Here is a 26467-nt window from a genome sequence, read left to right on the forward strand (position 1 = left end):
GAATACTAGACATAAAGGAAAAGAACAAACCCAGAGTGTAGAGACCTTAACCCATTTTGGTGTTAGCATTATGTTATGCTTAGGCTATTGAAAAATAGCAGATCTACAAGCTCATAGCGCGCCACCGAGTGGCGCGCTACGAGCTTGTAGGTCTGCTATTTTTTTTAAATCGAAGAACCACTGACATAGAAACATAGCTTTTTCAGAAAACTGTCAGGATGTAGAAGACATTTTTAGAATCTGATCTCAGGTCAAAATGGGTTAAAGCACGTGTGTGTCTGCATTACTGTATGTGTTTACAGTGTGTCTTTTCTACTACTCCATGGAGCCGTTGCAGTTCTCGACAGCATGCGCCAAGCGACTGCAGAAATGTCTTATCAGCTGACTATAAGAAAACAGCGGCACGGAAGCCTTGTCCTTCGGCACCGTGACAACTTTCCTTGTACACAAGCGCAAAGCGTGTGTCGGGACATTTCCTGACACGGAATTTATCAGGATTTGTCAGACACACACACTTGTTGTCCCAGATGAAACAATGCAAGGCCGCAGCCTGGGCATGCTACACTTGTTGAAATCCCTACAGTGAATCAAAAAGACTTGGCCCACGCTCGGGCGGTTTCTGTAGCTTGTTTCCAGTTTTCCTTCCATCTCTCATCTTTTTAAGCGTGATATCACCCAGGCAATCAGCACAGTCAGCCGGGTTTTCCTCCAGTCAAAAAGAAGACCTTCCATCCTGTGTTAAGGGCGTTACGCAGCTGGTGGTCAGTCGGCGTGCAGCGTGTGACCTCCACACAGCCAGCTGGACCGAAGCTGAGTTTCTCGCAATCTTCGGCATGAAATACAACCTATGCTTGATGGTAACGGAATGAACATCTGGGCCATATATGACGAAACAGGAAAACTGACAGGGGAAACGAGTCTTTTTTGAAGTGCATCGCAGTTCTGTGCAACACTGTAAACACCCTCTTCAATATGTCCCCCGCGGCAGCGTACTCTACTGTTACACAAACAGACACTGATCCCTGCCAGCTCTCAGCATTCCATCTCAGACTGCGCAATGAACACAAACATAAAATACGACTGTACATTTGACATGTACATGTAATTTCAAACGTACAAACTTATATACATACTGTATATACTCTCAAATACACACAAACGCCTACAGACAGACACACCCACATACACACACACACATTAATCTCAAGTGTCTGGTCAATGTTTCCCTCAGCGGCTATTAAAATGGTTTCATCTGAACGTTTACAAGGTGGGACTCCGAATGTCTCTGTTAAGCAACTCTTCACATCCTGTAAACTCAGTGATGGCTGAAGAATGCTTGACCTCAGTTCCCTGGATGGGTAAAGGGAAGATCATAATCTTCTTGGGATCGTTTAACAACGACATGCAGGGCTGTTAAATAGCAGGAGACACAGCTCGCCTATGCATGTGTGTGGGTGTCTACAGTACAATACACATGCACAATAGCTTGATTTATTATTTCGATTTTTTTTAAATGACAGCTAGCCTTGCTTATCGATGTTTCCATAAAAGCAATCAGAAATACCCATCTATGCTGATGGGTAAGTGGCAAAAATGTGGCTAAATTGTCCACGAGTAAGCTTCTACGATACAGCTGGTACACTGCTAGGAACTAGCTGAAGAACTTTGGGTAAAATCCTTAGGTTAGGTTAATTTATCCAGTTATAACTTATAACTTACTATTAAGACATCTGACCATAGTCTGAGTATATTCACACTGTGTGTGTGCATGTGTGACGTGTTTGTGCGTGCATGCAAGCGTGTGTGTGTGTATGTGTGCATAATATCGTGTCCGAAATGTCAACTACCAAATCCAAACAAAAAAACCCCCAGCAAAAATAGCAGCATCTGCAAGCACGAAATGCGTCGCTTCACATTGCATTTCGAGCTTGTAGATCTGCTACTTTTGATACTTGTGTGTGACGCTGTAATATTATCAAGTAGGGAGTTCATTTACGAGAACAACTATATAAGAATATGGACATAGGATATGTGAGGTATATATGCTTACAGTTTGGGTCTTGCCTCCGGCAGTAGGGACGTAGGTGATCTTGTAGTTCTGGACCCGGCCCGGGGCAGCGTTCCACCTGGCGTTCAGCGTGGTGGTGGTCTCATTGAACACAACCAGGTCGGTGGGAGGTCCATCTGGCACTGGACACACACACACACACACACACGCACACACACACACACACACACACACACACACACACACACACACACACACACACACACACACACACACACACACACACACACACACACACACACACACACACACACACACACACACACACACACACACACACACACACACACACACACACACACGCGTAATTACAACCACGCAGATATTCACATTTCATTATAGCAGATGCACTGTAGATTATTATTTTTTTTTAAATGAATCTTTAAAAGGACACAATCCTTGATATTTTGGTCAACAGACTCTTTATTGATTTTATATAAAGGAATACTTTGTTTTTTTATCTTGACGATTTTCTTTTTTAATCCTATCAAGATGTGGATAATTCCTTTAATTTATACTGAAACAAAGAGGCTGTGTTGCTCCCATACAGCAAAGAATATTTGACAATGTTGGACACCAATTTGCAAAACTATATTTTAATTGGCCAAACCTTCTAAAAAAAAAAGAAAAAAACATCTGTGAAAATAAATTTCCAGGGTTCAAAATTCATTTTAGAATTCTTTGCCAAACTTTTGTATTATAATGTATTTCTTTGCAGTATAGGCATGGTTTGGAATCGAGGATTGCAGCTTTAAAGAAAGAAAAGACAATGCGTCCTCTGGTATGCCGTCTTTTCTGAAGCAGGGGTGGATTCACTGGAACAGCAATGGATTGATGGATGAATGGATTAATGGACTGATGAATACGGATGGATGGATGGATGGATGAATGGATGAATGAATGGATGGATGGATGGATGGATGGATGAAGGGATTCACAGCCATGACGTTCAGGATGAATGGAATGACACAGACCAACATAGAGATGAGAGGGATTGAAACCCCTGCTCTGCGGGGCATGCATACTTCAAGTCCTTCAACCAGGACGGATTCATTTTATACGCAGTTGCACGTCAGTGTCTCACACACACATGGAGAACAGCTAACGTACCAAGCATTGTGAGCTTGTAGATCAGTTATGTTCAGCAAGAGACACCGGCACGCAAAGACGTATAAAATAAAATCAGGCGTAAACTTGGCTGTTTGCAGCAACAACCTGCGGTGATGACTGGCGGGGACATGGGGACGCACAGACAGACATAGACAGACACAGACAGACAAACACAAAAAAAGGCTGTTTCCAGCCGCAATGCAGCACCACTGGAGCGATGTATGGGTTAAATGCCTTGCTCAAATGACACAATGATGGCAGTCCGATGAACATCAGCGCTGATGATTGAACAAAATAATGGAACATGCGTTCATCGCTTGGGTTGAAGAAAATAAAAACCATCCTCTTGGTTTACTGCAAATATACTTACCACGACCACGACTAGGTTGACCGGCTTTCACTAAACGATCAGAAATAGAGAAGCATAATGGATACAACCTTTACCCAACATTTCGCAACAACCTTATATCGTGTTACACATTCCATTCTGTTAGGAATTTAATATATGAGTTACAGTTTTGGAGAATTGTCTGTCAGTGGAAATATTCTCACCAATCAATCACACGTCTGAAGAGATTTCATATATCGACTAAAGGTCCTTACACACTGGAAGCTTCTTTTATTTTCTTCCGTGCGACTACCTTGTTGATTTGTCATGAGTACATCCAAATGCATAATTGAATGCCAAAATATTCAGCGACCGATTTCCTGATCATTTATTCTCGATGCTCCTGGTGTGTATAAGGACCTTAAGTGTAACTTAATTAACTGGCGAGGTCATAATGACGATAGGACAGCGTTTCTTACGTGTCCTCTCGGTTCCCAGCAGGTCCTCGCTCTCCGACTCGTCGGGGTAGATGGCGGTGATGGACACGTCGTAGGGCGTGTCCGGCTCCAGGTTCTCCAGGAGGTGGTTGGTCTCGTCGTTGTTCAGGATGGCCTGTGGGGGGAGAAATGGCGAGGTTAGAACACGCACGCAGGTGGCAAAATGTGCACGTCACCATTCAATCAAAGCCGGCAAATCGGTGAGAGTCACATTAGATCATAAGCATTGTAATACAACTTGTTATCTGTTGCCAGGGGTCTGTTTTGCAGATGTTTGGCCCACCGGCGCCACCGCAGGAGTTCCCTATCACAGGAGGGCTTTATCGCAGCTGGAGTGCTTTGGCACTCATCAAACAACTACACACAGAATGATTCATCCCAACACCAACCCTCGAGTCCCTATTCCAGGGCAAATGTAGTTTGGCTATTTTTGGCGAAGAGATATGGTGTAGATGGGGGGCGGAGGGGGGAGCAGCAGACTTTGTATAGAGCCGTGGGGGACCAAGTACTGTATATACAGTACAGTAGGGTCATTAGGGGTTAACACAGCTAGTGAGTTCTCTTACATATTGGAAGTTGGTGTCTCCCTTCTTGATCCAGCCGATGCGGTAAAGGGCCACGTCAGGGGCCCCGTGCTCCCAGTGGGCCCTGAATTTGGTCTGCGCGGTTTCCGAGAAGCGCAGGTTCTTGGGAGCGGGAACCACATCTGCAAATAAAAAGGGGAGGAAATTAACAGAAGGCTAATGGCAATTTTAACATAGAAACCACTAGTATCACATGAGAGCAAAATGGCTGGCGTGTGAATATGGCGTGTGAATATTTTATTTTTTTTACCCGTGACAGCTTCTCCCAGCATGGGCTGACCAGGACCCTCGTCGCAGATGGGAGTGACAGCCAAACCGTACTCGGTCTGTGAGATGAGGTTGTCCAGCACCCTGGTGGTCACACCGCCGCCCACCTCCAGCTGTGGACAAATTAAACAGGATTTTTATTTTTCTGATAGCATCACCCAATACAGTACATGATCCAACGACTCAAGGGCTTCATGAATAAACTTGTGATCCCTCTGTTGGACGTTAAACTTCGTCAATGCCTCTTTTCTTCCCCTTCGAAGGCCCGATTGCCAAGGTTCTCTCAAGTCTAATGAAAATCGAGTTACATTCTCACGGTGCGCGTTTTCCAAGAGCGATGGCGACAGAGGTGACGTACATACACCCCGCGAGAGGGATCTAAAGCTGGCACAAGAAAGCACAAGACATTGTGTCCAGAGGAAAATGGAAACAAACAAGGACATTTGGATCAAAACTGTGAACAACCACCAACCAGACATCCCAGTCGCTTCTGTTTGGGTGCATGTTATTATTATTTTTTTTTGGAAATGTGTTTGAGTCATAAATCTGAACTGACATTTCTCTGGATTTGGCGCTCTAAGATCATAAATCCCAACTGACAGGCCTTTCCTGGATAGAGGATGTTGCACCGCGGTGAGCTCTGTGAGTGGCACGCTGTCACGAATCAGGTTCCACCACATTATCAATCAGGTCAGAGGGTGAGGTCATCTGGGCAAGGAGGCTTCTTCGCTCCCACGTTACCCGGGTCAGAGATCCAAATCCTCTGCCTCCATGTGTGCTTTTCCATCTCTTTTAAGAAGTCCCACAGAGGAGTAATGAGGCACGCTGCTACCTGATTTATGCCTGAGGATGTAGCAAATGGCCTGTGCCAGAAACTTCAGTTGTTGACCAAAGACTCCCAATGCAGGGAGGGTGGGGGAGGGGCGGTGGGGTGGGGGGTGCGGGCGGTGGCATGCGACCATTGAAGTCTGCCAGTAACGCACACACAGGACACAAACCTTATCACAGCTGCCTAGTGCCTATATATCTGTGATCCCACCAATTGCGGTACCTTCCAACTTTAATCATGAACCCTATAGCATCCCTATTAACAGCCAAACATTTGTGGAAATAAACTGCAGCTCTACATGTTGTGGGATCTTGTAGATCGTCTATTTTCGACGAAGAGATCTGGTGTAGAGGGGGGAAAAAGGAGAGGGCCAAGTAAAGACCCCTGGGGGACACTAGTCAATGAAGTATATCAATTTATTCAAGCACTTGCTGCTGATATCATGTCATCCCACTCTTCTGACAAAGCTATGATCCACACACCACAGTCTCTGTCCAATAGGATCACTCCCTGAGGTCCCAAAAAAGAAGATCTCACCAGCAGCAGCTGCAGTCTCTATCATGCTGTCTAAGAAAATATTATAGTGATCAGTCATAAGGCATAACTACTAATTTATCCCTTTCAGACGTAATGTTTTAAACAGACAAAAGAGCTGGATGTCGAGTATGGGATGAGCCAACGCCAGGAGATTCAGGGTTACGATTCTTGACATCTCACTCCTGCACCCATTCCACATCTTTATCTATTATTCTTTCAGGTGCAGCGCCAAAGAGTTTGAGCTGGAACGGATAGGTGTCATTTCTGGAAAGCTTCAGTTGCGCCGAGTCCATCGCTCTGTGCGTGCGCATGTGTGTGTGTGTGTGTGTGGTAAATGGTAAATGGTGCATTTATATAGCGCCTTTATCCAAGGCGCTTTACATAGATTGTGCATTACATTCACCCATTCACACACACATTCATACACCGATTGCGGCGGAAGCCATGCAAGGTACAACCAGCACATCGGGAGCAATTTGGGGTTCAGTGTCTTGCCCAAGGACACTTCGACATGTAGACAGGAGGAGCCAGGATTCGAACCGCCGACCCATGGATCATTGGACGACCTGCTCTACCTCTTGAGCCACAGTCGCCCCTGCGTGTGTGTGTGTGTGTGTGTGCGTGATATGGACATAAAACAGGTGCATATAATCTAGAAACCAGCTCAGTGGCCTTGTGGTGAGACTGTCCACCCTGAGATTGGGAGGTCAGGGGTTCGATTCCTCGGCCGAGTCACACCAAAGACTACAAAAATACAATGCTCCCTGCTTGGCACTCGGCCGCCTCATGCTATAGAAACAGAACTATTACTAGGTCACAATTATTAAATAATAATCACCAAATCACAATTATTTGAGATAATCACGATATTTTTTGCATAATCGTCATAATCATTTCCATGTTGAAAAATGTACCTATATTTTCAAACACGTTCAAAAACAGTGAAAATAACACGGTACGATGTGACGTGTTTTAAGCTTGTAGATCGGCCATTTCATATAAATAAAGTATAAAGTTATTAAATTATGTAAGTTATTTGTCACACTCCCCTGTAAGCTGTGTTTACAAACCTAAAGGCCAGACTGCATCAATGCTACTATTTGCAACTCCTTGCTACAGAACCGTTTTAAGGCCAGTCCAGTCCACACCAATGCAACTCCTTGCAACTGCCATTGATCCACAATATCCCAACGGTTGCAAGTAGTTGCATTGGTATTGACTGGCCTTAAAAGCCAAACAGAAATGTTGTTTTTATTCATAGCGTTCCAATGGTCAACGACAGAAAAACTAAATGAAATCGTTATAATCACAAATTCCATAATTCGTGACAGCCCCAGCGACTAGTACAGAATCTCAAAACCTCACCTCTTTGGCGTCTGCTTCCTCAGCCTTGTAGGTGATGAGGTATCCCCGGACGGAGCAGGGCGCTGCGTCCCATTCGAGGTTCAGGGCGCTGTGGGTGACGTCGGACACCCTCAGTTCACCGGCTGGGGGGAGGGGCACTGTACGGGGGACACAGCAGATCCCAGTTAGGGTGCAAAAGTATCCCTGACGCCAAGTCAGTTAGATCACAGTAGATCTAACAGCGAACACAGAAAGAAATACCTGCTCACTCGTCATGTGACTGCCGAACAGGCCACAGTCGTGCACTGCCATTGGACCGAATTACATTTAATTACACCTCATTATCAAGTATAATAGTATATGCATGGTTATTGTCGCCCATGAATTAACACTCACAGAGTATACAGTATGCCTGGTCACAGATCAGGTACTTATTGTGATACGATACCACTACAAATATGTGACCTCATACAGTAGCAACAAATACACTACACGATCATTTACAATTACAGTTTACAATTACAGTTTACAATTACAATTTACAATTACCATTTACAATTACCATTAACTGTACATTTACAATTTACAATTACCATTTACCGTACATTTACAATTTACAATTACCATTTACATGTACAATTTACTATTACCATTCAGTTACCATTTACAATTACAATTTAGGCATTTAGGAGACGCTCTTATCCAGAGCGACTTACATGTGCGTAATCAGAGTAAGCAGAGTAAGCATGAACCCTATAGTCAACCAACAACATTGTAAATAGTCCCATAGGCAGAGTGCAAAGACAACAATGCAGCACTTCAAAGAGGTTAGGATACCCGCTAAACAACACAACATCTACCGTCTGTCTAAACAACATGCAACATGCATCCATGTCATCTAAATAGCATTCTTAACATTTGTGCTCAAGCAAAACAAATCTAACAAAAAACATGTGAATAAGTAACCAACATTTGCATGCATAGTATTAACCCATTAAGACCAGGAACACCTTTGTCACTTTAGCGTTAAACCACATTAACCATTATTTTAAACTTTAGCTATTGAAAAATAGCAGATCTACAAGCTCATAGCTTGTAGATCTGCGATCTTTGAAAAATCGTGAAAATGTGTGCAAATCTTTGATTATATATTCTTTCACAGTGAACGTTTTTTACTCAAATATTTGCTTCTGGGGGGTTCCCTGGAACAACATACTTTCACATGGGGGTCCGCGGCCAAGTACAGATAATTTTGGGGGTCCTTGACATGAAAGAGTTTGAGCACCACTGATACGTTTTTCAGAAAACTGTCAGGATTTGGAAGACATTTTGTAGAATCTGGTTTGAGGCCTTAATGGGTTTACTAGCATAAAAAAGGTGACGAGAAGGACGAGAGGGAGAGAGGAGTGAAGTCTGAAGACGACGGTATTGATCAAGTGATGAATCCGGTGACTATTTTACATACGGGTGACTCCCTGCTGGGTCAGAGGGTCACTGGCGGCCTCTCCGTGCAGAGCGAAGACGGAGAGGGAATAGGCTGTGATGGGGAACAACTGAACCAGCTGAACATCGGTCACATTGGATCCCACCCTCATCTGCAACGGTCAAACCGCAAGAGAAACAACAACTTACACACGGGGGTCATGTCAGGGGAGTCGACGACAAGGACTCCTCAGTGTGACTCAGAAACAGACATGTTGGATGAGAGGCTCTCGTCTCGTGTGTGCGTGTGCGTGTGTGTGTGTGTGTGTGTGTGTGTGTGTGTGTGTGTGTGTGAGTGTGTTCTGGTGGGGCCGGTCTGTCAAAGCCAGCCTTGACCCTTCGGGGTTTGACACCTCGTGGAAAGAAAAGGGTGATGATGTTCCCTTGGCACAGTGAGCTCATAGTTTACCCACCCCTTTGTGTCAAACAAATCTGTTTTTGCCCGGGCGAACAGCGAGCGAACACTGGTGGCTTTGTAAGAGGTTATTACACTGCGTGACATCTGTATTTTGTCAGGAATCGCTGACAGGAATTTGGAGTATTTGGTCTATGTGTGTGCGTGTGTGTGTGTGTGTGTGTGTGTGTGTGTGCGCGTGTGTGTGTGTGTGTGTGTGTGTGTGTGTGTGTGTGTGTGTGTGTGTGTATCTGCGCACGCCTGTGTGTCTATGCACGCCTGTGTGTCTATGCACGCCTGTGTGTCTACGCACGCCTGTGTGTGCGCGCGTGAGTGCCTGCGTCCTTATTATATGCGTGTATGTATGCCCCTATAAAGGCGTCAGGTTATGTCATATCCACAGCTGCTTGGCGGGGTTCTAGGGGCATTGGGTGGATGCGTTATCGCCCAGTCTGACCTCCTTCTCGGGGGCGGGCTGGGTGGCGTTGATGGCGCTGTAGAGCAGCATGTAGCCCGTGGCTCCCTCCGCCGCCTCCCACCTCACCCACATGGTGGTGATCTGCTCATCGTAGACCGTCACGTTCCTCACCACACTCAGGGGCACTGGAGGGCCGTGGGAATAAAATGACGGATGGGGTGCAATTCAAAGCAACGGAAGAGGGGTCGAAATATTCAATGGATCGTCATCCGTTCAAAATACCTTTCACTCACCTGTCAAGTAGTGGTTCATGAGAATTACATTTATGATTACAATTACAGTTTAGAATGTAGGCATTTAGCAGACATTCTTATCCAGAGTGACTTACGCGTGCAGAGTTAAGCATGAACCCTAGTCAACAACGACAGAGTAAATAGTCACATAAGCAGAGTGCAAAGACAACAATGCACAGGACACCAGGTTAACAGCAAAACTAAGATCTGCCTAAACTCTAAAATAACATTCTTATAATTCGTAGTCAAAAAAAAAAGAAGGAAAAAAAAAAGAAAAACATTCTGAAAAAAGTAACCAACATACAACTGCGTAACTAGCATGAGGTGACAAGAGGGGATACAAGGAGAGAAGGGTCCTGGGGGGTGAGGTGTAATCTGAAGAGGTGAGTCTTCAGACTGTGGAAGAGTTTTGTTGGAGTTCAATACTTTGTCATATAGCATATTTGTTGCGATAAGCTCACATATTTTAGTGATGGTGAGGTGATAGCTCCAACCAAACCCAGGTTCGGCACGTGTGTATATGCCTACAGTACATTAATCTTACAGACATTACATAATACTTATAAGGTACATTACATTACATAGTATACATGCGTGTGAGCCTACACGCTTACACACGCTTACACACAAATGGCTACGGAAATTCTTCCACATCTGCGAGTTTGCAATGTGAACGGGCCAGGCTGATTTCACGTGCTATACGTAAAAAGTCTGTAGAGTTCTTTTATGTGTGATTTTTACAGTGGTATAAGTCACGGCATGAAAACTGTGCTATTCTGGAGAGCACAAATAAAACAACAACCATGAACGACATGAAAGACGCCAAGAAATGAAAAAACATGCCAAATTCGGTTCCCCCCGAAACCTCAATGAGAGTCCGTTGCAATTGAACTTTACGTTAATTAAGTTATGCTAATGCTCTCTTTATGCACCCACATGTGGTCTCACAAACGAGATGACAATATTCTGCTTTTTTAACATTTAATTAATCAAGGCCACACAGGAGTTACAGTCCGTAAACATACAGTATTACGTACTGTATGTGTTGTGCAACCTTGCTTTAATCAGACAACATCCTGCAGGTCTGGAGTTCTTACATCACGTTATCTTGGATCGGCCCTATTTCATCAACTGTCCAAATCTTGATATCTTTGATATAACCAGACCATAGATCTGATCCAAGATCAGCAATCAGGACCGACCTTATCGTTAGAGAGGACGTAGAATACGCACATCGACAGGTGGGTGCTGGGCTAAAACAAACGTCAGTAGTTGGATGAAACCCGCACACCATATAATTAATATTTGTCTGACAACGTTTCGACCCTGTGGATCCATGACCTGATGAAGATCCACAGGATCGAAACGTTGTCAGACAAATAAATAAATAAAGGAAGTATTTGTTGTACCTTATATGTTGTGCGGGCTCCATCCCTCTACTACATCATTACCATCCGACAGAAACCTTGTATCTCTGAGTTTCAAAAGATTTTTCATAAATTAAAGCCTTTCTTCGTCCTAAAGAGTGTTGCACAAAAGTAGTGAAAATAGCAGATGTACAAGCAGTGAAGCACACACAACACAACGGCTCGCAATGTGAGGCGTTGTGCGCTTGTATGTCGGCTATTTACACTATTTCAAATCGTTTTTAAAATAATAATAATAAAAAAAGAACGGTGTTGGACATACAAGGTTTCCACCCCGTTTTTCATAAAAAACTTTTCGAAAATCGCCCCTCAGGTCTTCAAATTGAGGGTTAAAATTGACTTATAATTTAAGAATAGTGGCAAAAATGATTTAAGAAATAAAAAGCATTGCTGCAGTGCAGACTTACGCGTGGTCTCGGCTCCTGTGAGGGGCTCGCTGCTGTCGTCACCCACCATGGAGTAAACACTGACGTGGTACAGGGTCAGAGCGTCGAGGGTCTGCAGGACCACGGTGGTCTGGGTACCGTCCACAAACACCTACGGACAATCAATAACAATACACTTAAAACACAGTCGCAAAAGTGCCTCGCGCAGCACTGAATGTAAAACAACATCGTAATAATTGTGCAATAAGCATAATAAAAGGGCATAAAGGTGAGAGGCACATAATAAAAGAGCATAAAAAGGGGGGGAAAGACAACACCAAACAGACTACTCAGGTAGTAAAAGCAAGTTAATGAAAGTGTGTTTTAAGAAGTGGTTTAAAAGAGAAAGAGTGCCTGTCTGATCTCCTCGGGCAGGTTTCCCTTGGGGGCAAAGGCCCGGTCACCTTTTGTCTACAGTCTATACTTTGGAACGACCAGAATGGCTCTGCCCGACGACCTCAGGGCTATGCTCCTGCGCACATGGGGTTAAAATGATTGTAGGAAGGGGCTATAGGCAGAGCCATACCTTAATGATTGTAGGAAGGGGCTAAAGGCAGAGCCATACCTTAATGATTGTAGGAAGGGGCTATAGGCAGAGCCATACCTTAATGATTGTAGGAAGGGGCTCTAGGCAGAGCCATACCTTAATGATTGTAGGAAGGGGCTATACTGTAGGCAGAGCCATACCTTAAAAGTAATCAATACAATCTTGAAGTTCATTCTAAAATGTGCTTTGCTCTTATCGTTTCATTATGTCTTGCTTCTGCATTCTGAACTAATTGGAAACGAGACAGTTGTTTTTATTTGGAGCCAGAGTGCACTAATCTAAGAGAATTTGAGAAATATAAGCAAATGGACCTTTTACGGGTCCATTTGTTTATTTTTGTACACTCAGAGTTAAATTACAGAGTTAAATGCCTCAGTGTGGGACTGTGGATGAAAGTGTGGCGTGTGGCGCGCCTGTGCACGTGCACACATCATAGCTAAGTGTGTGTTTGTGTGAGGGGTACTGCTGGCTGTCTCTGCACCAACGTAAACCCAATAAACAATAGGTTTTGTTTACGATGGTACAGAACATCTATTATGCGAGACAACTAACAAAGAAATCTATCTGTTTTCAGTGTGGGGTTTTTAATGGTCCTCCAATTAAAACCACAGAAGCCTCTGACCAAACTAAGCTGGGTCCAAATCCTGCGTGCGTGTGTGTGCGAGTGTGTGTGTGTGTGTGTGTGTGTGTGTGTGTGTGTGCGCGTGTGCACGTGTGCCTGGGGTCAATTACAGATCCCCAACAAAAATAAAACCTCATCCATGATGTTCACATACAAGCAAAAGCATGGGGGCTGGACAAAAAACAAACAACTCCAGAACAGTAATTGGATTCAGACGCTACAAATGGATCAATTCCATACATCCTGGAGCCAGAGGCTCGCTTGTCCCATGCAGCTATTACACATGAGAATTTGAGAAACCACTCATTATTTGCTTTCTCCTCCATTAAACTGAAAGCTGTGTTTGTGTTGCTTCGTCCGCTGTCATATTTTATTGTACTTTAGTCACCCACACACACACCAAAAGGCCAACACAAAGCTAAAGGTTAGGCTAATTGGCTGGAGTGGGAACGTCTAAGTAAAGTTTCCCCCCTGGCCGTAGCCAGAGTGAGTCAAAGGATTGAGCTGAGCTAAGCTCCCTTAAAATAGAAAAAAGAAAAAGAAAAACTTGAGTGGATTCTTACAGTCAGTTTAAAATGGCACCACGCTTCCCACAATGCTCTGGCTGATGAATAATGTAGGGCTCATTTCTCACAGCTGCAGGGATTTGGGAAATGTGCTCATATGGGACCCAAATGGTTAGCTCAGGCTTAAATAGAATTAAAACAGGGATTTTGAGTAGTGTAGAGTAGTATTACGGGTTAAGCGTGTGTGTGTGTGTGTGTGTGTGTGTGTGTGTGTGTGTGTGTGTGTGTGTGTGTGTGTGTGTGTGTGTGTGTGCGCGCGTGCGTGCGTGTGCGAGTGTGTACCTGCTGGGGGCTTCCAGACACAGTCATGTACTCCACACGATACTTCTCCACAGTGCTTTCTGGGGCCTTCCAGGTGGCTCTGAAGGAGTGATAGGTGACCTCAGAGGTCACCAGGTCAGTAGGAGCCTCAGCGCCTCCTTCTCAGGTGGAGGGAGGGGAGAGAGAAGGAGGAGAGCATTACTACATTGCTGTCGGGAAGAAACCTCTTATCTCCATATTTTTGCCAACGTAATTGTGGCATAGTCATTTATTTATCACAAGTCACACAATGTGTTTATAGAGCATGCTACTACAGCTTCGAACGTGGCTAAGCCAATCATAATCAAGGACTGCAATCATATTATATTTTCTAGTTTTTATTGATGTATTCAAACAGGCTTCTTGGTGTAAAGAGACAGGAAAGCAAGGGGTGAAGCATGGGATGCAAGGCTTTTAGTTATGAATATGGGCCACAGCTTCCGCCTTCCAAAGCTCGAGGTGGTGATTTGAAAGCGCTTTGATGTATCACAAGAACACATAACCCGTCCTTAAGATGGCCCTGTAAACATCATAAACATGATGCCTCATGAACTACTTTTTTCCAACACAGCCTGTGTATTTTTGTCACAGCTGCATGAAACAACTGTCCCTCGTGTCTGGGAAATGTGATCCAGAGGAGAAAAAATGAATAATTTTTAGCCTAGAGTGATAAGAACTAATAAGAACTCGTCATGAGCAAACCATATCTGTGCTTTTTCCACTCAGGCTGAAAAGACAGATGGTCTCCGAGAGTTTTGCTTTGTGTACCGTATTCAATAACCGCTCTTTAATTCGATTAAGGAATAGACTATTTGTAATTCCAGTGGACAAAGGGGAAAAGCATGAACCGGTGTGTAAGAGAAGAGAGGATCTGTGATCATTTCCAGGAGTTTGGCTGCTTTTCTTAGCCTCTAGTGTTACCTGCAGACATGTATGAACTGTCTGTGGGTCTTGGATACAATATATTTATATGGCATACCTTTAATCCGTTATGGCAAGAAGGCTAGCCAGGACATCATGTCAATGTACTCAAACAAGATGTGAACGTGTAATTTAACCACATGAACCCTATAATACACAGTTGACCGGTGTCCCCCAGGGGTCTATAATTGGCCCTCTATGTTTTTTTCCCTGTACATTAAATATCTTCACCGGAAATAGCCGATATACAAGCTCTCATCACAACTCGTGCAACGTGTTTTTTTCCCCCGATTGTTCGTCCCCAGAATAGGAACGCTGGGGTTCATGTGGTTAATCAAAACACGTGACACTTGGAATATCCGAATATATATGCACATCTCTGTATTCTACTACGAATTACCCTAATGGGGGTGCAACCACTTGCATAATAACTTAAACTTAAATGAATTAAACTCATGCGTACCTGGTCCCTTTACGCTGTTACAGAGGTTGTCCGTGAGGTCGTCCACAATGTCCAGCAGGAAGGAGAAGTCGGCCACATTGTACATGTGGATTTCATCTGGGTCTGTGGCGATAGACCTCAGCTCGTTCTCGTCAGCGTTCTTCACACCTAAGCAACAGCCACAGAGTTCACAGCTCATTAGTACTATTTTCCTCCTCAACATGCTTTGTGGTAAAGGTGGTAAACCAAGGACATTCACACTTTCACGCAAAGAATGTGTTTAGTTTAGGACATGGAAGTCTGAGTTCACTTCCGACACCGACACAAAACGCAAAGAGAAATAATGGCTTGCGGGAAAGAAAGTGTCACAAACTATCCTAACTTACCGATAGCATAGAGCTCGATGCCCTGGTCACGGAGATTCTGGGAGTTGGCGATAATGTCATCCTGGGACTTGCCGTCAGTGACCAGCACACCGATCCTACGGGACTTTGGTCGCATGCCAACGTTCTCGTCAAAGTTGTTCTGGAGGATGTAGTTCAGAGCCAGACCTGTGATGAAAACACAATACAGTATGTACACCTTCCTTTACCAGCCTGATTGGGGACTGCTGCTGCCGGTCTCTCCAGCATACAGATCCACAAGAATTACAAATGATACATGAAAATGGGATATTTCACAAAAATGTTAGATGCTCAACATTAGTTCTGAAACTATAGGATCTCACAATATGAACAGAGTCAGAAAGTAATTATTTCCACGTATGCATAGGATAGCTATAATCATGATGTGAGCGTGATAAACGATAACGTTCTGTAAACATTGCTGAACCTGACACCGCGGAAAATCGGATGGCTTTTGATTGGATTGTTTTTTTCTTTTTCTTCATTTTTTTTTATTCTTGGTTTCTTTCAGTCATCAAATCGCTCTGGAATTGACCCCGATATGATTCACAACTGCTGTTACAGTTGTGTGAACTCTACCATGCACTCAAGTTAGAAATGTTTTTTTTAATGGATTTTGTTATCATCCTTGGTGTGGTGAGGACGGCTCTTAACACTGTCTAAGAAGTGGCAGCGAATGGCAACCTTACCAGTCAAAGTGTTGCCTCCCTTGTAGGGCAGGTTAGCCACGGCCTCCAGCAGTGACTCTCTGGTCTTGTGGGCGTTGAGGTGCCATTCAGTCTTGGGGTCACCGCTGTACTGAGCCAAACCTGAAACAAACGCAAAGCTCTTTGTCACACGTCACCCAATCACCACACTCCATAGAAGTCACAAGAAACTAAGATAATGTGTTCACTACATAGTTGAGCACACCCACCGATCTGGACCCTTTCGGGGCTGATGTCGAAGACTCCCACCATGCGGGCGATAAAGGACCGAATGGTCTTGAAGTTGAGACGCCCGATACTCCAGGAGCCGTCGACCAGCAGCACGATGTCGGCCTGGGCCTTGGTCTTACACATCACATCTGAGAGGTCGAGGGGTAGAAGGTCATTAGCAAAGCTGGATCCAAGCGAAAACCAGATCCATGCAAAAACGATGTTTTTTGTATTATAATAGCATGATCAAATATGACTTAGATGTGCTCAAAGAGGTGTGAGCCATGAAGGAAAAGGACAGAAATCAGGTCAGTGACATAACATGACTGGACTGGCATTTAACCTGCAGAGCTTACATAAAAAGAAAGCAATGAAAAAAAAACATTTCCCATAACTGCTACACAAACACATTTCCTTTCATTTGCTTTACAGGCAAGCAGTAAAAAAAGAAAAGAAAACATTCTCCCTTCCTTTTTGTCTACTACTGTATTACGAGCCATTTTTATCAGAGCACATTTTATTTTCCAGGTGTGGTAATTATCATCTTCATGTCTTCTGACGTGTCGAGGCAGTTTGTCACTGCTGGGGTGGGTCTTCTCAGAGGCACCAGGGACCTCGTCTGAGGAGAAGGCACCTGGCAGAGCTATAGCTCTCCCCATATGACTGGGATCTCCTCTGTGCTAGATTATTGTGAATTCCACAGTTTTCTGTTTTCCAGACACCTGTTTGATGATGAAAAGGAAGGCGTCTCATCCGTGGCACCTTAAAAAAAAAAGAAGCCAGGCTGCAGATGTGCTAGGGGGCATAGACGCCGTGCAACCTGCCACTGTCTGCAAATTGAAAACAGGTTACATGATGGGTGATTTACAGACATTTTTTCGCCCTTATCCACTAACCCCCAACCCCCCACACTCCCTCCCTCCAAGCTTAACCCCCCCATCCCACCCCAGAGAGAGAGAGAGAGAGAGAGAGGGAGAGAGAGAGAGGGGTACTCAAACATGTGTCTGCTCGCTCTATATTCCAGGTACACAGATGCAACGATGAATATTCTGAGGATATTTTAAGAGTTATCTGAGACGAGCGGACGAGGGGAAAAGTTTATTGGCTTTGGCACAATGTTTGTCCTGGCATGCCGGTATGCGTTTCGCCAAATAAATTAAATCCTGTCCAAGCCCCATTAAATGGCTCTGTAAATCCACTGCTTGCTTACTTTTACTTTGTTGATCGCAGCCGCTCAAAAGGGAAAACCTCCTTTCAAAGGCATGGAAATACTTTAATTGGGGGAAAGAAAACGATAGGAGGTTTACATTAACCACTTTCAACTTGGCTTCCCTATTTTGGGCATGTCATTATGGTCTAAATTTTAAAGGTTCTATCATTTTCAGGAATAGCAGATCTACAAGCACACAAAGCATCACGATGCAAGCTTGTAGATTGGCTATTTTTGCTAGCAGTTAAACATAAGTTGACTTCAAGTATATATATTTTTGAGGCCCCATGCACCCCTGTGTCTCCTTGCACCTCAGATTGTAGGAAACTAACTGAGGTAATAGATCTCCCATCTCCTTCTGGTTTATCTTTGGGAGCGTAACCCCATCACTGTACGTGGATCTGCTCCCTATTAGGAGGGGAACTCACAGCTGAGGGGTCAAGTCAACCCCCTCCGGAGACCTTCCGTCCAACTCACAACATTTTCCTTCTCCTTGCGCTTACCGCCTGCCGTGCTTCGACTCACGAGGTTGTAAAACATTTCGTAATTGCAAACAGATTAGAACGTTTGTGGGTCAGTTCTAGCCCGTGGCTTTGCCTGGACGCGGAATAAAAGAAAGAAAAAAGAAAAAACACGAGGATGAAAAACGAGCGAGCTCAGAATGACACAAAGTACGAAATAGTCGACATATGGGATTGTCATTACATCTGTTATTTCGTGAGGACAATTAGCTTTGAGGAAAGGCATTTAGGGCAACTCATCAGCTTTTATGGGCTGTGAGTGTATTTTCCTAAGTAAAAGGTTTACTGTGTGATGATACGTGTCTCCATTGTTAGACTGTTACTGTACAATGACAACAAGATATAGTAGACACCACTCTAAAAGTGGTGAGAACCATTGTGACAGTTTCATTCACCAATCTATATTAGATATTAACGCAGACTTCTTCTGAAGCATATTACGTGCAGTTTGTGCAGCTTTAGCATCTCACAACAGATCCCAACATGTTGGTTATTTTGCCATTCTGATTAACTTCTTAATAATTATTGTATCTTTTCCTTTGGCAGGATAGCGTGTGTGTTTAGAGTCAGAGTAATAAAAGATGTAAAGATTTAAATGAAAGGATTTGGAAGAAGAGGTATATTACCCGGGGCTTCTAGAGGAGGTGGCTCAGGACCGTCATTGAGCGTGGTATGCTCCTCACCAGCCAGTGGCATACTCACTCCGCCATCAAACATTCCTAATACGCTCACCATGTACTTTGTATTAGCCCTGTGGAACCAAACCAATTCAAAACAAACATTGTATCAGAATATACAATTGGACGTTCTCCAGAACCAATTAGTATGGGTATTATCTACAATAAGATTATTATTATAATTATTATTATTTTAATATGTCAAAGAATTTGAAAGAGTGAAGTCATACAGATAGTGTTTAGTGAGCCCACCTTAATTCCTCCAGTACCACAGTGTTGTCATAGGGCCCCACCTGCAGCTCTCCCAGGTCAATGTCATCGCCTATGGGGTGGAATTTGACCGTGTAGCCCTTCACGTCGCCGGGAGCATGGTCCCAGGTGACGCGGAAACTAGTCCTGGAGGGCTCAGAGGTCTGCAGGTTTCTGGGGCCTTTGTAAGGTGACACTGAAGAAGAGAGCAAGACATGACTTTGACCTAGACCTCACACGTTACGCATACTCAAAGGCAACCCCTGACTCGGAATGATACTGTATGTATGTAATATGAAACATAAAAATGATACTGTATGAGTGTATGTATATGTAAGATGAAACATAAAAATGAACTTACGCGTTGTTCCCTCCCCTTGTCTTGCTTTTCCCTCCCCCTGACGGTAAACCGGGTGGACGGTGATGTCATAGGTGGTGAGGTGAGTGAGGCGTCTGAGGACAGTTGAGGTGGTGCCGCCAGGCACCTTGGCCGCCAGCTGGCGACCTCCTTCCTTGGGCTTGTAGGTGACACGGTAGTTGACCACGTTGCCAGGCGCCGGCTGCCAAGTCACCTTCATGGTCTTTTCCGTCTCCTCTGAGACAACAACCACTCTGTCGGCAGCTGAGACTGCAAGGAGGGAAAAATAAGGATGGACGGGTGAACTTCTATAGAAAGTAGCCTTTTTTGGACCAGACTCAACTGGAATGTGCGACAATTTACCGCCCACATTTGCCATATGCATGTACTTTTGCAAATACTGGGGCCATGGCTTTACTACGGGTGAGTAAAGTAAACATTAACACGCTTGGCTACCTCAGAGACTTCCATCAGGGTATCGGCACAGTTTTCATAATTGCTTATGAACACAAATCCTCCCAAATACAGCTTGATTTTCAAGAATATACACTGAACAGACCCATCTTTACAAGATCGACCAGGTTAGAAGCCAAATGTAGATGTTTTTTTTGTATTTCTTTTCTTTTTTCCACAGTGGTGGTCATGGAGTTTTTCTTCTTCTTCTTCTTTTCAGAACAGGAAGGGCAAGTGTGAATTGTCAGAACCCTCTAAACGAGCCGAGGAAAATATTCAGACATCTTGACTTCAGAAGATTTTTTTTAGTTTTTTTTATGAACGGAAAAAGGCAGCACATCCAAGTTTTCAGTGTGTGGCTCGACCTAAATGGATCTATGATTTCTGTGGAGCAGAGAGAGAGAGAGAGAGTAGAGACAGAGAGAAATGGAGGGTGCAAAGGAACCCATGGACAAAGTGCTTACGGTTATAAACCATACAAGCCTCCGGAGTCGCCTCAAGGCTGTTCTCGGTGTATAATGCACCTGCCCTGCTTGCCAGAATCAACAAACCAAAATGATGGTTGGACATATTTTTCCATTAGCACATTCCGTTTTGCTAACCGGTGGATGAATTCCCTCCCGATTGGGGCAAGTTTCCATCCAATGTGCTTTTCTCATTTTGGCCAGAGAGCAGTTTAGTAAGGGAATCACCAGCATCTATCGGTGTCCTGCATCTGCCATGAAATCTGGGTGCAGGTGTGATGGACGTGATGTAATGTCTCAGTGTACAAACACATGGGGCCATATGCTCCAACTTGCAAAAAGGCCCAGACACAAAGACACGTACTGTATCACCCCCATTACATAAGCATCTCTGTGACCTTCTTGACCTTCTCAGGTGAGAGGTACTGTAACGGCGATGACGTCATTCCAGAGCACTAGAGAATGAGCCATTACTGTCAATTATTTCCACATCATTGTTTAAAGCCTGTTATTGCTAGATATTTTTTAAACCTATATGTCACTCTTCCAGACAGCTCAGTGAAGGGCAATAATTCATGTTAATAAATTACAAAACCTGCTCTTGATTTGCAGCCCAGAAAGCATAAAATATTTAATGCTCGCTGCACATTTAGGATATTAGTTCCATGGTTTTTTGATGAAAAACTAATTTTGACACACTCTGTCATGCATTTAGGCTAAATTACTGTACGATTTATTTTCCAAGCGACCGTTAAATGGCTGTCGCGTTGGTTCCAGGTGCTCTGTGCAGGATCAATTGAGTTTTACATGAAAACGAAGGCTGGACTGGTCTGAGGTCATGGTTTCTTTTGCTAGCCTACATCAGGATTTTCTAGCTCTGCACTTTTGAGGTAGGTAAAAAAAAAGAAAAGAAAGAAAGAAGGAAATAAAAGTAAAAACATAAAGAGAAGAAGAAGAGATGTGGAAGAGAGAGGGGGCTCCCAGAGTAGATGTATGGTGGATGCATTAAAGGCGTTCAAGTGACTTACCATCTGTGGTTTCCTCTCCTGTCAGTGGCTCCCCCTCTCCATGGCCGTAGCCGGCATAGACTGAGACCTGGTAACGTGTCTCTGGCGTGAGGCCCTCCAGAACCGTAGCTGTGACACCTCCCGGCACCGTCTTCTCACCGGTCTCTTCCGTGAACATAGACTTCCACCTGACCCGGTACTGGCGAACATTACCAGGCGCCGCCGTCCAGGCCACCGCAAAACTGTTCTCTGTGACGTCACTGGTCACTAGGTCCTTGGGTGAGCCCAGTTCTGTGGGATAAATGTTACAACAAGGCAGCACGTTAGGAAACAGGCTTCAGTTCGCTCACTGTGAGAACGGGGGAAAACACGTAATCACTATGTCAGGTGTGCTAGATTGGGTTTACTGAAAGGCATTGAAGCAATTTTTCCTCGCTCAAATGCAGATCAAGTGCTGTAAGATGTTGGTGTTAGATCTTTGCTTTGAAAATGCTTTTTGGAAAAATACACGTGCAGGCGGTGGCTTTTTTCTCAGCTGTGCTTGATTTCTCATGCAGATACACGGAATGCTAAGGAAGTAGGCTAGACATGCGATGGACAAAATGGACAGCTTTAGCGATAAACCACCAGCAATCGTCCGTCTGTCTCCGCTTTAACCCCTCAGGGTCTGTTTCAACAGTGATTTACTCCCTTCATAATCAGAGACTCTTGGAAAAATCTCTGCAAAACCAATCACCGATCACACCGCCTCAAACCCTCTCCTGCCAGCACTTTCATTTTCCATTGAAAGTGAAGAAACCTGATCTGTGCAAGTGTGTTTGCTACAATTGCAGATGTGTGAGTCTGTGCGCATGTGTGTGTGTGTGTGTGTGTGTGTGTGTGTGTGTGTGTGTGCATGTGTGTGTGTGTGTGTGTGTGTGTGTGTGTGTGCGTGCATGTCCCCCCCGCACTCTCTCACTCTCTCCCTGAGACACCATCGGGGGAGGAGACCGGCACAGTAGTGGGTTTTTCCGCAGTGATGTTTAGTGATGCGCTGCCAGGAGATGCTTGGCCGCGTGGGATGCCCCCCCGTTGAGATAGTCTCTCTCAATAAGCTGCACTGGCTGTGCCACAGAGACACGCCACCTCGCACATCACACACTCCACACATCACACACTGGCTGTGCCACAGAGACACGCCACCTCGCACATCACACACTCCACACATCACACACTGGCTGTGCCACAGAGACACGCCACCTCGCACATCACACACTCCAGCACAACCAGAGTCAAACCCCATAGTCCCACAGCTGGAGCGAGGCGGTTGGGTGGTCTTTACTGGATGAATCTGTTTGGATGAATGAGCGAGGTCCAAAGAACAACACGTAACACATGTCATATTTGAAATGGATCCTTTCTTGATTCTTATTTTTTTTGAGAATTCTCCGACCTGTCTGCTTCCTTCTCAGCACTCACTCACAACAGATGAATTGACTTCATAAATTACTTCCACTCAGACACAAATTACACAAAAAATAACCTCGTAAACCCCAAGTTGCACCCCAAGAGAAACCGCCTGGTAAGGACAATGTGGACTCCTTTTAAATGCCAAGATCACTTCATCCAGAGAGAGGTTTGCCAAGTCAACAGCACGGGATGGACTTGACTGACTTCTCTGGCTGTGCGCAAGGCAACTGTGACAGGATCACAAGATAATGACTTCTGCAGACAATGGTGCACTTTTCATCATCACTATGAGCCAAGCATGGAGAAAGGCCGACTTCCAGAACTGAACCACGTATGCACACCCATGCAGAACACATGAGCCACGGCCCATCTTGTGTTCAACCAAGGTCTCACTGCAAAACACCGTTGAAAGGTGTTGTTTTCCATGTATGACAAGCATTTCTTAAGCCAAAGGCAATAAATATCAGCCGCTATGGCTGCTTCATATTTGTCCACACCATTTCAGGCAAAAAACAATTCCCCAATGGCCTGGTTATTTTCTCAATGTGACCCATGGTTGCATCCACACCCTACAAGGAGAAGTCTGCTCTCATAGAAAGACCATTGACTAGACTACCAGAGTAAACCACACATTAACTCAAAAGGAGGATCATCTTGTAGGGCGAGTTCTGACATGAGCTTCACATCTGCAGCCAAAGACGTGTACAGCCTGAAGATATCATTGTCTGCCCTCACACACAAACATAACATAAGGTAAAACCTGTAAGGAACACAAACTGCACAGAGCTATGATATTAAATAAACGGCCAAGAAATATTTTTAAGATGACACAATGACCATGCTATTTAATACTTTTTGCTGTAGATTAATATCTCTTCTGTCTGGAAGAAACGCACCTAACTCCAAAATGTTACTTTTTCAGGAAATGAAAAAAAACCAAACACATTCAACTCAAGTGGAGTTAGGAGGTTTTTGACGAAGCGCTATTTCATACTTTTCATTGGTTCAATATTTCAATGAATGTTTAAATTCTCAACGCTGTTCTTTCCATAAGCCACTCCAAAAGCCCTGCATGAAAATCCACTATTCCTCCAAAAACGCCATTTCAGCACAGGGCCTTCTATTCACAGTTCCCTTGAACTATGTCATTGCTCTCAATTCAGATAATTGCTCATCTAATAAGCCGTGGAGATGAACAGTTCACTTATCTGTGTGCCAGGGTCCCTTAGGGGACCTTTGGTGGGAGAAAAAAAAACTGACTTGGCATTGCAACCAACTGAGCTTGGGCTGGCATCACCTGAAGCCCAGTTTCCAAAGGCATCAGTCTGTGAGGAAACAAGACCGCGCTGGTATTATTTTTGCCCTTGTTCCACTGTCTGCCTACCATAAATCAAAGCCAGTGACTGACAGGAGTTTGAAAGGAATGGGTCGGGGTCGCTGCATTTCAAATAATGACAAAATATGAACAATAGCAATGTATTGCAGTTAACAAAACACACTCTTGAAATTACAAAGTGTGTTTGGAGAAAAGAAAACAACAATTATTATTTTTTACATTACTTAAGTCTAAAAGGGCATTAATATTAGGTGATGAGGAACATGAGTTGAATGATTGATGATGGGTGTACTGTATAGTTTAAATCACACTCAGGCATCTACATAGATTTTGGAGGCCAAGTAATCAATCAAACAGTGTTTTAAAAAATCTAATGGAATATGTTTTGTAATTTTGTGTGAGTGAGTGCGTGCGTGCGTGCGTGCGTGCGTGCGTGCGTGCCTGCCTGCCTGCCTGCCTGCCTGCCTGCCTGCCTGCCTGCGTGAGTGCGTTGCGTGCCTGCCTGCCTGCCTGCCTGCCTGCGTGAGTGCGTGGCGTGGCGTGGCGTGGCATGCGTGCATACTGTACGTGCGTGTTTTAGAATAATAAAATACTACTATATAATAGACAAATCTATTATATATTGATTACACAATATAATATATGAGCCTAAGTGTAATCAATCAGGAAATTTGTCTGAGACAGACACGACTACACAGGCACCAAGAGCAGGTCAGAAGGTCAGGGCACTTCCTAAAACCCTGGAGCAGTGGTGGAAGAAACTCTATCTTGAACCCTATCCACCTTTTTCCTGTAACCCATAAGTCTTTGCGTTTGTGTGTGCATAAGTTCTCTTGCTGTGTTGCCAGTTTTGCAAGAGAAACAAGTGGCCAGGTCTATGAAAACAAACAAATGAAAATAGCTGATCTACAAGCTCACAGCGACACATTCATTGTGAGGTTGTACATCTATTATTTAAAAACACATTGAGAATAAATCGAAATATTTTGAATATTTTTTAAACATTTTAATAAAATAATGCACAGAATATTTTCAGATGGATGTCTGTGGACAATTACATATCAATCTGGGGTTCCTTCCTTCCTTCCTACACGGTAAAAATTCTCTATGATACTTTATCCATATGTAACTCATTTGACAGTGCACAAATCCCCTCCTGTGTACACCGTCCGTCAGTGTTAAGTGTGTAAGACAGCATTAGCATGCCACCCACCTAGCTAATCCAGAGACACTTGCAGTTCATTCAAGGCAACACAAAAGGCGAGTTTATACTGTTCACCACAATGGAAAAGCTCTAGACTGAGAAATATCTGTTCTCTCTTCTCTCTCTCTCTCTCACCCCTCCCTGGAAGAAGGTGAACGGCCAGTTCTCTCTGGGACCAGACACAGTTCGTGGTCCGTGCAGCTTTGATGTTCCCCTAGGTAACACCTTCCACATGTTGGAGAAGACTCCATTGTCTTTCCTCTCACCACATATTATAGACAGACAGTGATGTCTTACAGTATGTTCACCTCTGAGATGTGCATCTTGACAATTAGTGTTGACACCATATTCTCTTTTCTTGGCCGCGCATGGATTTTCCATTAGTCACGCCAATTTGAGAGGATGTGATAAATGCAGTGCTACTTCAGGGCTTTGTAATGTAATGGGCTACGGGCCAATTAGTTACAAGGAGCGTTATTGTGTTTGAGACATTTATTTTTTTTGCTCTGCCGAGTTCTCGCCTACATGCAGGCACATCACAGAGGGGGGTCACTGAAGTCTAGTGGCACCCACTGGGCACAATGAGATCAGTGTCGGGGCGTGCTGATGTCACCGCGGGGCATAAATGGAGTGACAGTTTAAACGACATGCTTTGTCATGGAGCACAGAGGCTGGTCTGCTTTTCCCCTGTGGGTGTGGGTATGGCTGATGACTGGGCAGATCTGCAACGTGGAAACTATCTCTATGCCATCCCAAACCAAGCCCTTTGGTCAACAATGGAACACAGAAAGAAAAACTCTGAATGTCCTACGTCGGT

The 26467-nt window shown here is 44.3% G+C and overlaps 1 protein-coding gene across 2 annotated transcripts in view; it reads right to left on the minus strand.

Moving 5' to 3' along the window:
* The window catches only part of col12a1a (collagen, type XII, alpha 1a), a 97703-nt gene that overhangs the window by 51555 nt on the left and 19681 nt on the right, over window positions 1-26467 (minus strand). The window contains exons 14-29 of one of the 2 annotated variants that reach the window (XM_079527921.1): window positions 21683-21952; window positions 19741-20007; window positions 19383-19575; window positions 19080-19204; window positions 16722-16871; window positions 16495-16614; window positions 15788-15952; window positions 15423-15569; window positions 14021-14157; window positions 11986-12115; window positions 7586-7722; window positions 4838-4967; window positions 4570-4709; window positions 3986-4118; window positions 3549-3578; window positions 2051-2190 (exon numbers count right to left, since the gene is read on the minus strand). In XM_079527921.1, the coding sequence (XP_079384047.1) occupies window positions 2051-2190; window positions 3549-3578; window positions 3986-4118; window positions 4570-4709; window positions 4838-4967; window positions 7586-7722; window positions 11986-12115; window positions 14021-14157; window positions 15423-15569; window positions 15788-15952; window positions 16495-16614; window positions 16722-16871; window positions 19080-19204; window positions 19383-19575; window positions 19741-20007; window positions 21683-21952 (2414 nt within the window). The remainder of the gene's footprint in view (window positions 1-2050; window positions 2191-3548; window positions 3579-3985; window positions 4119-4569; window positions 4710-4837; window positions 4968-7585; window positions 7723-11985; window positions 12116-14020; window positions 14158-15422; window positions 15570-15787; window positions 15953-16494; window positions 16615-16721; window positions 16872-19079; window positions 19205-19382; window positions 19576-19740; window positions 20008-21682; window positions 21953-26467) is intronic. The other variant, XM_079527922.1, reaches the window with a different exon arrangement.

This window comes from Electrona antarctica (assembly GCF_951216825.1).
Source record: "Electrona antarctica genome assembly, chromosome: 18".
NCBI lineage: Eukaryota > Metazoa > Chordata > Actinopteri > Myctophiformes > Myctophidae > Electrona > Electrona antarctica.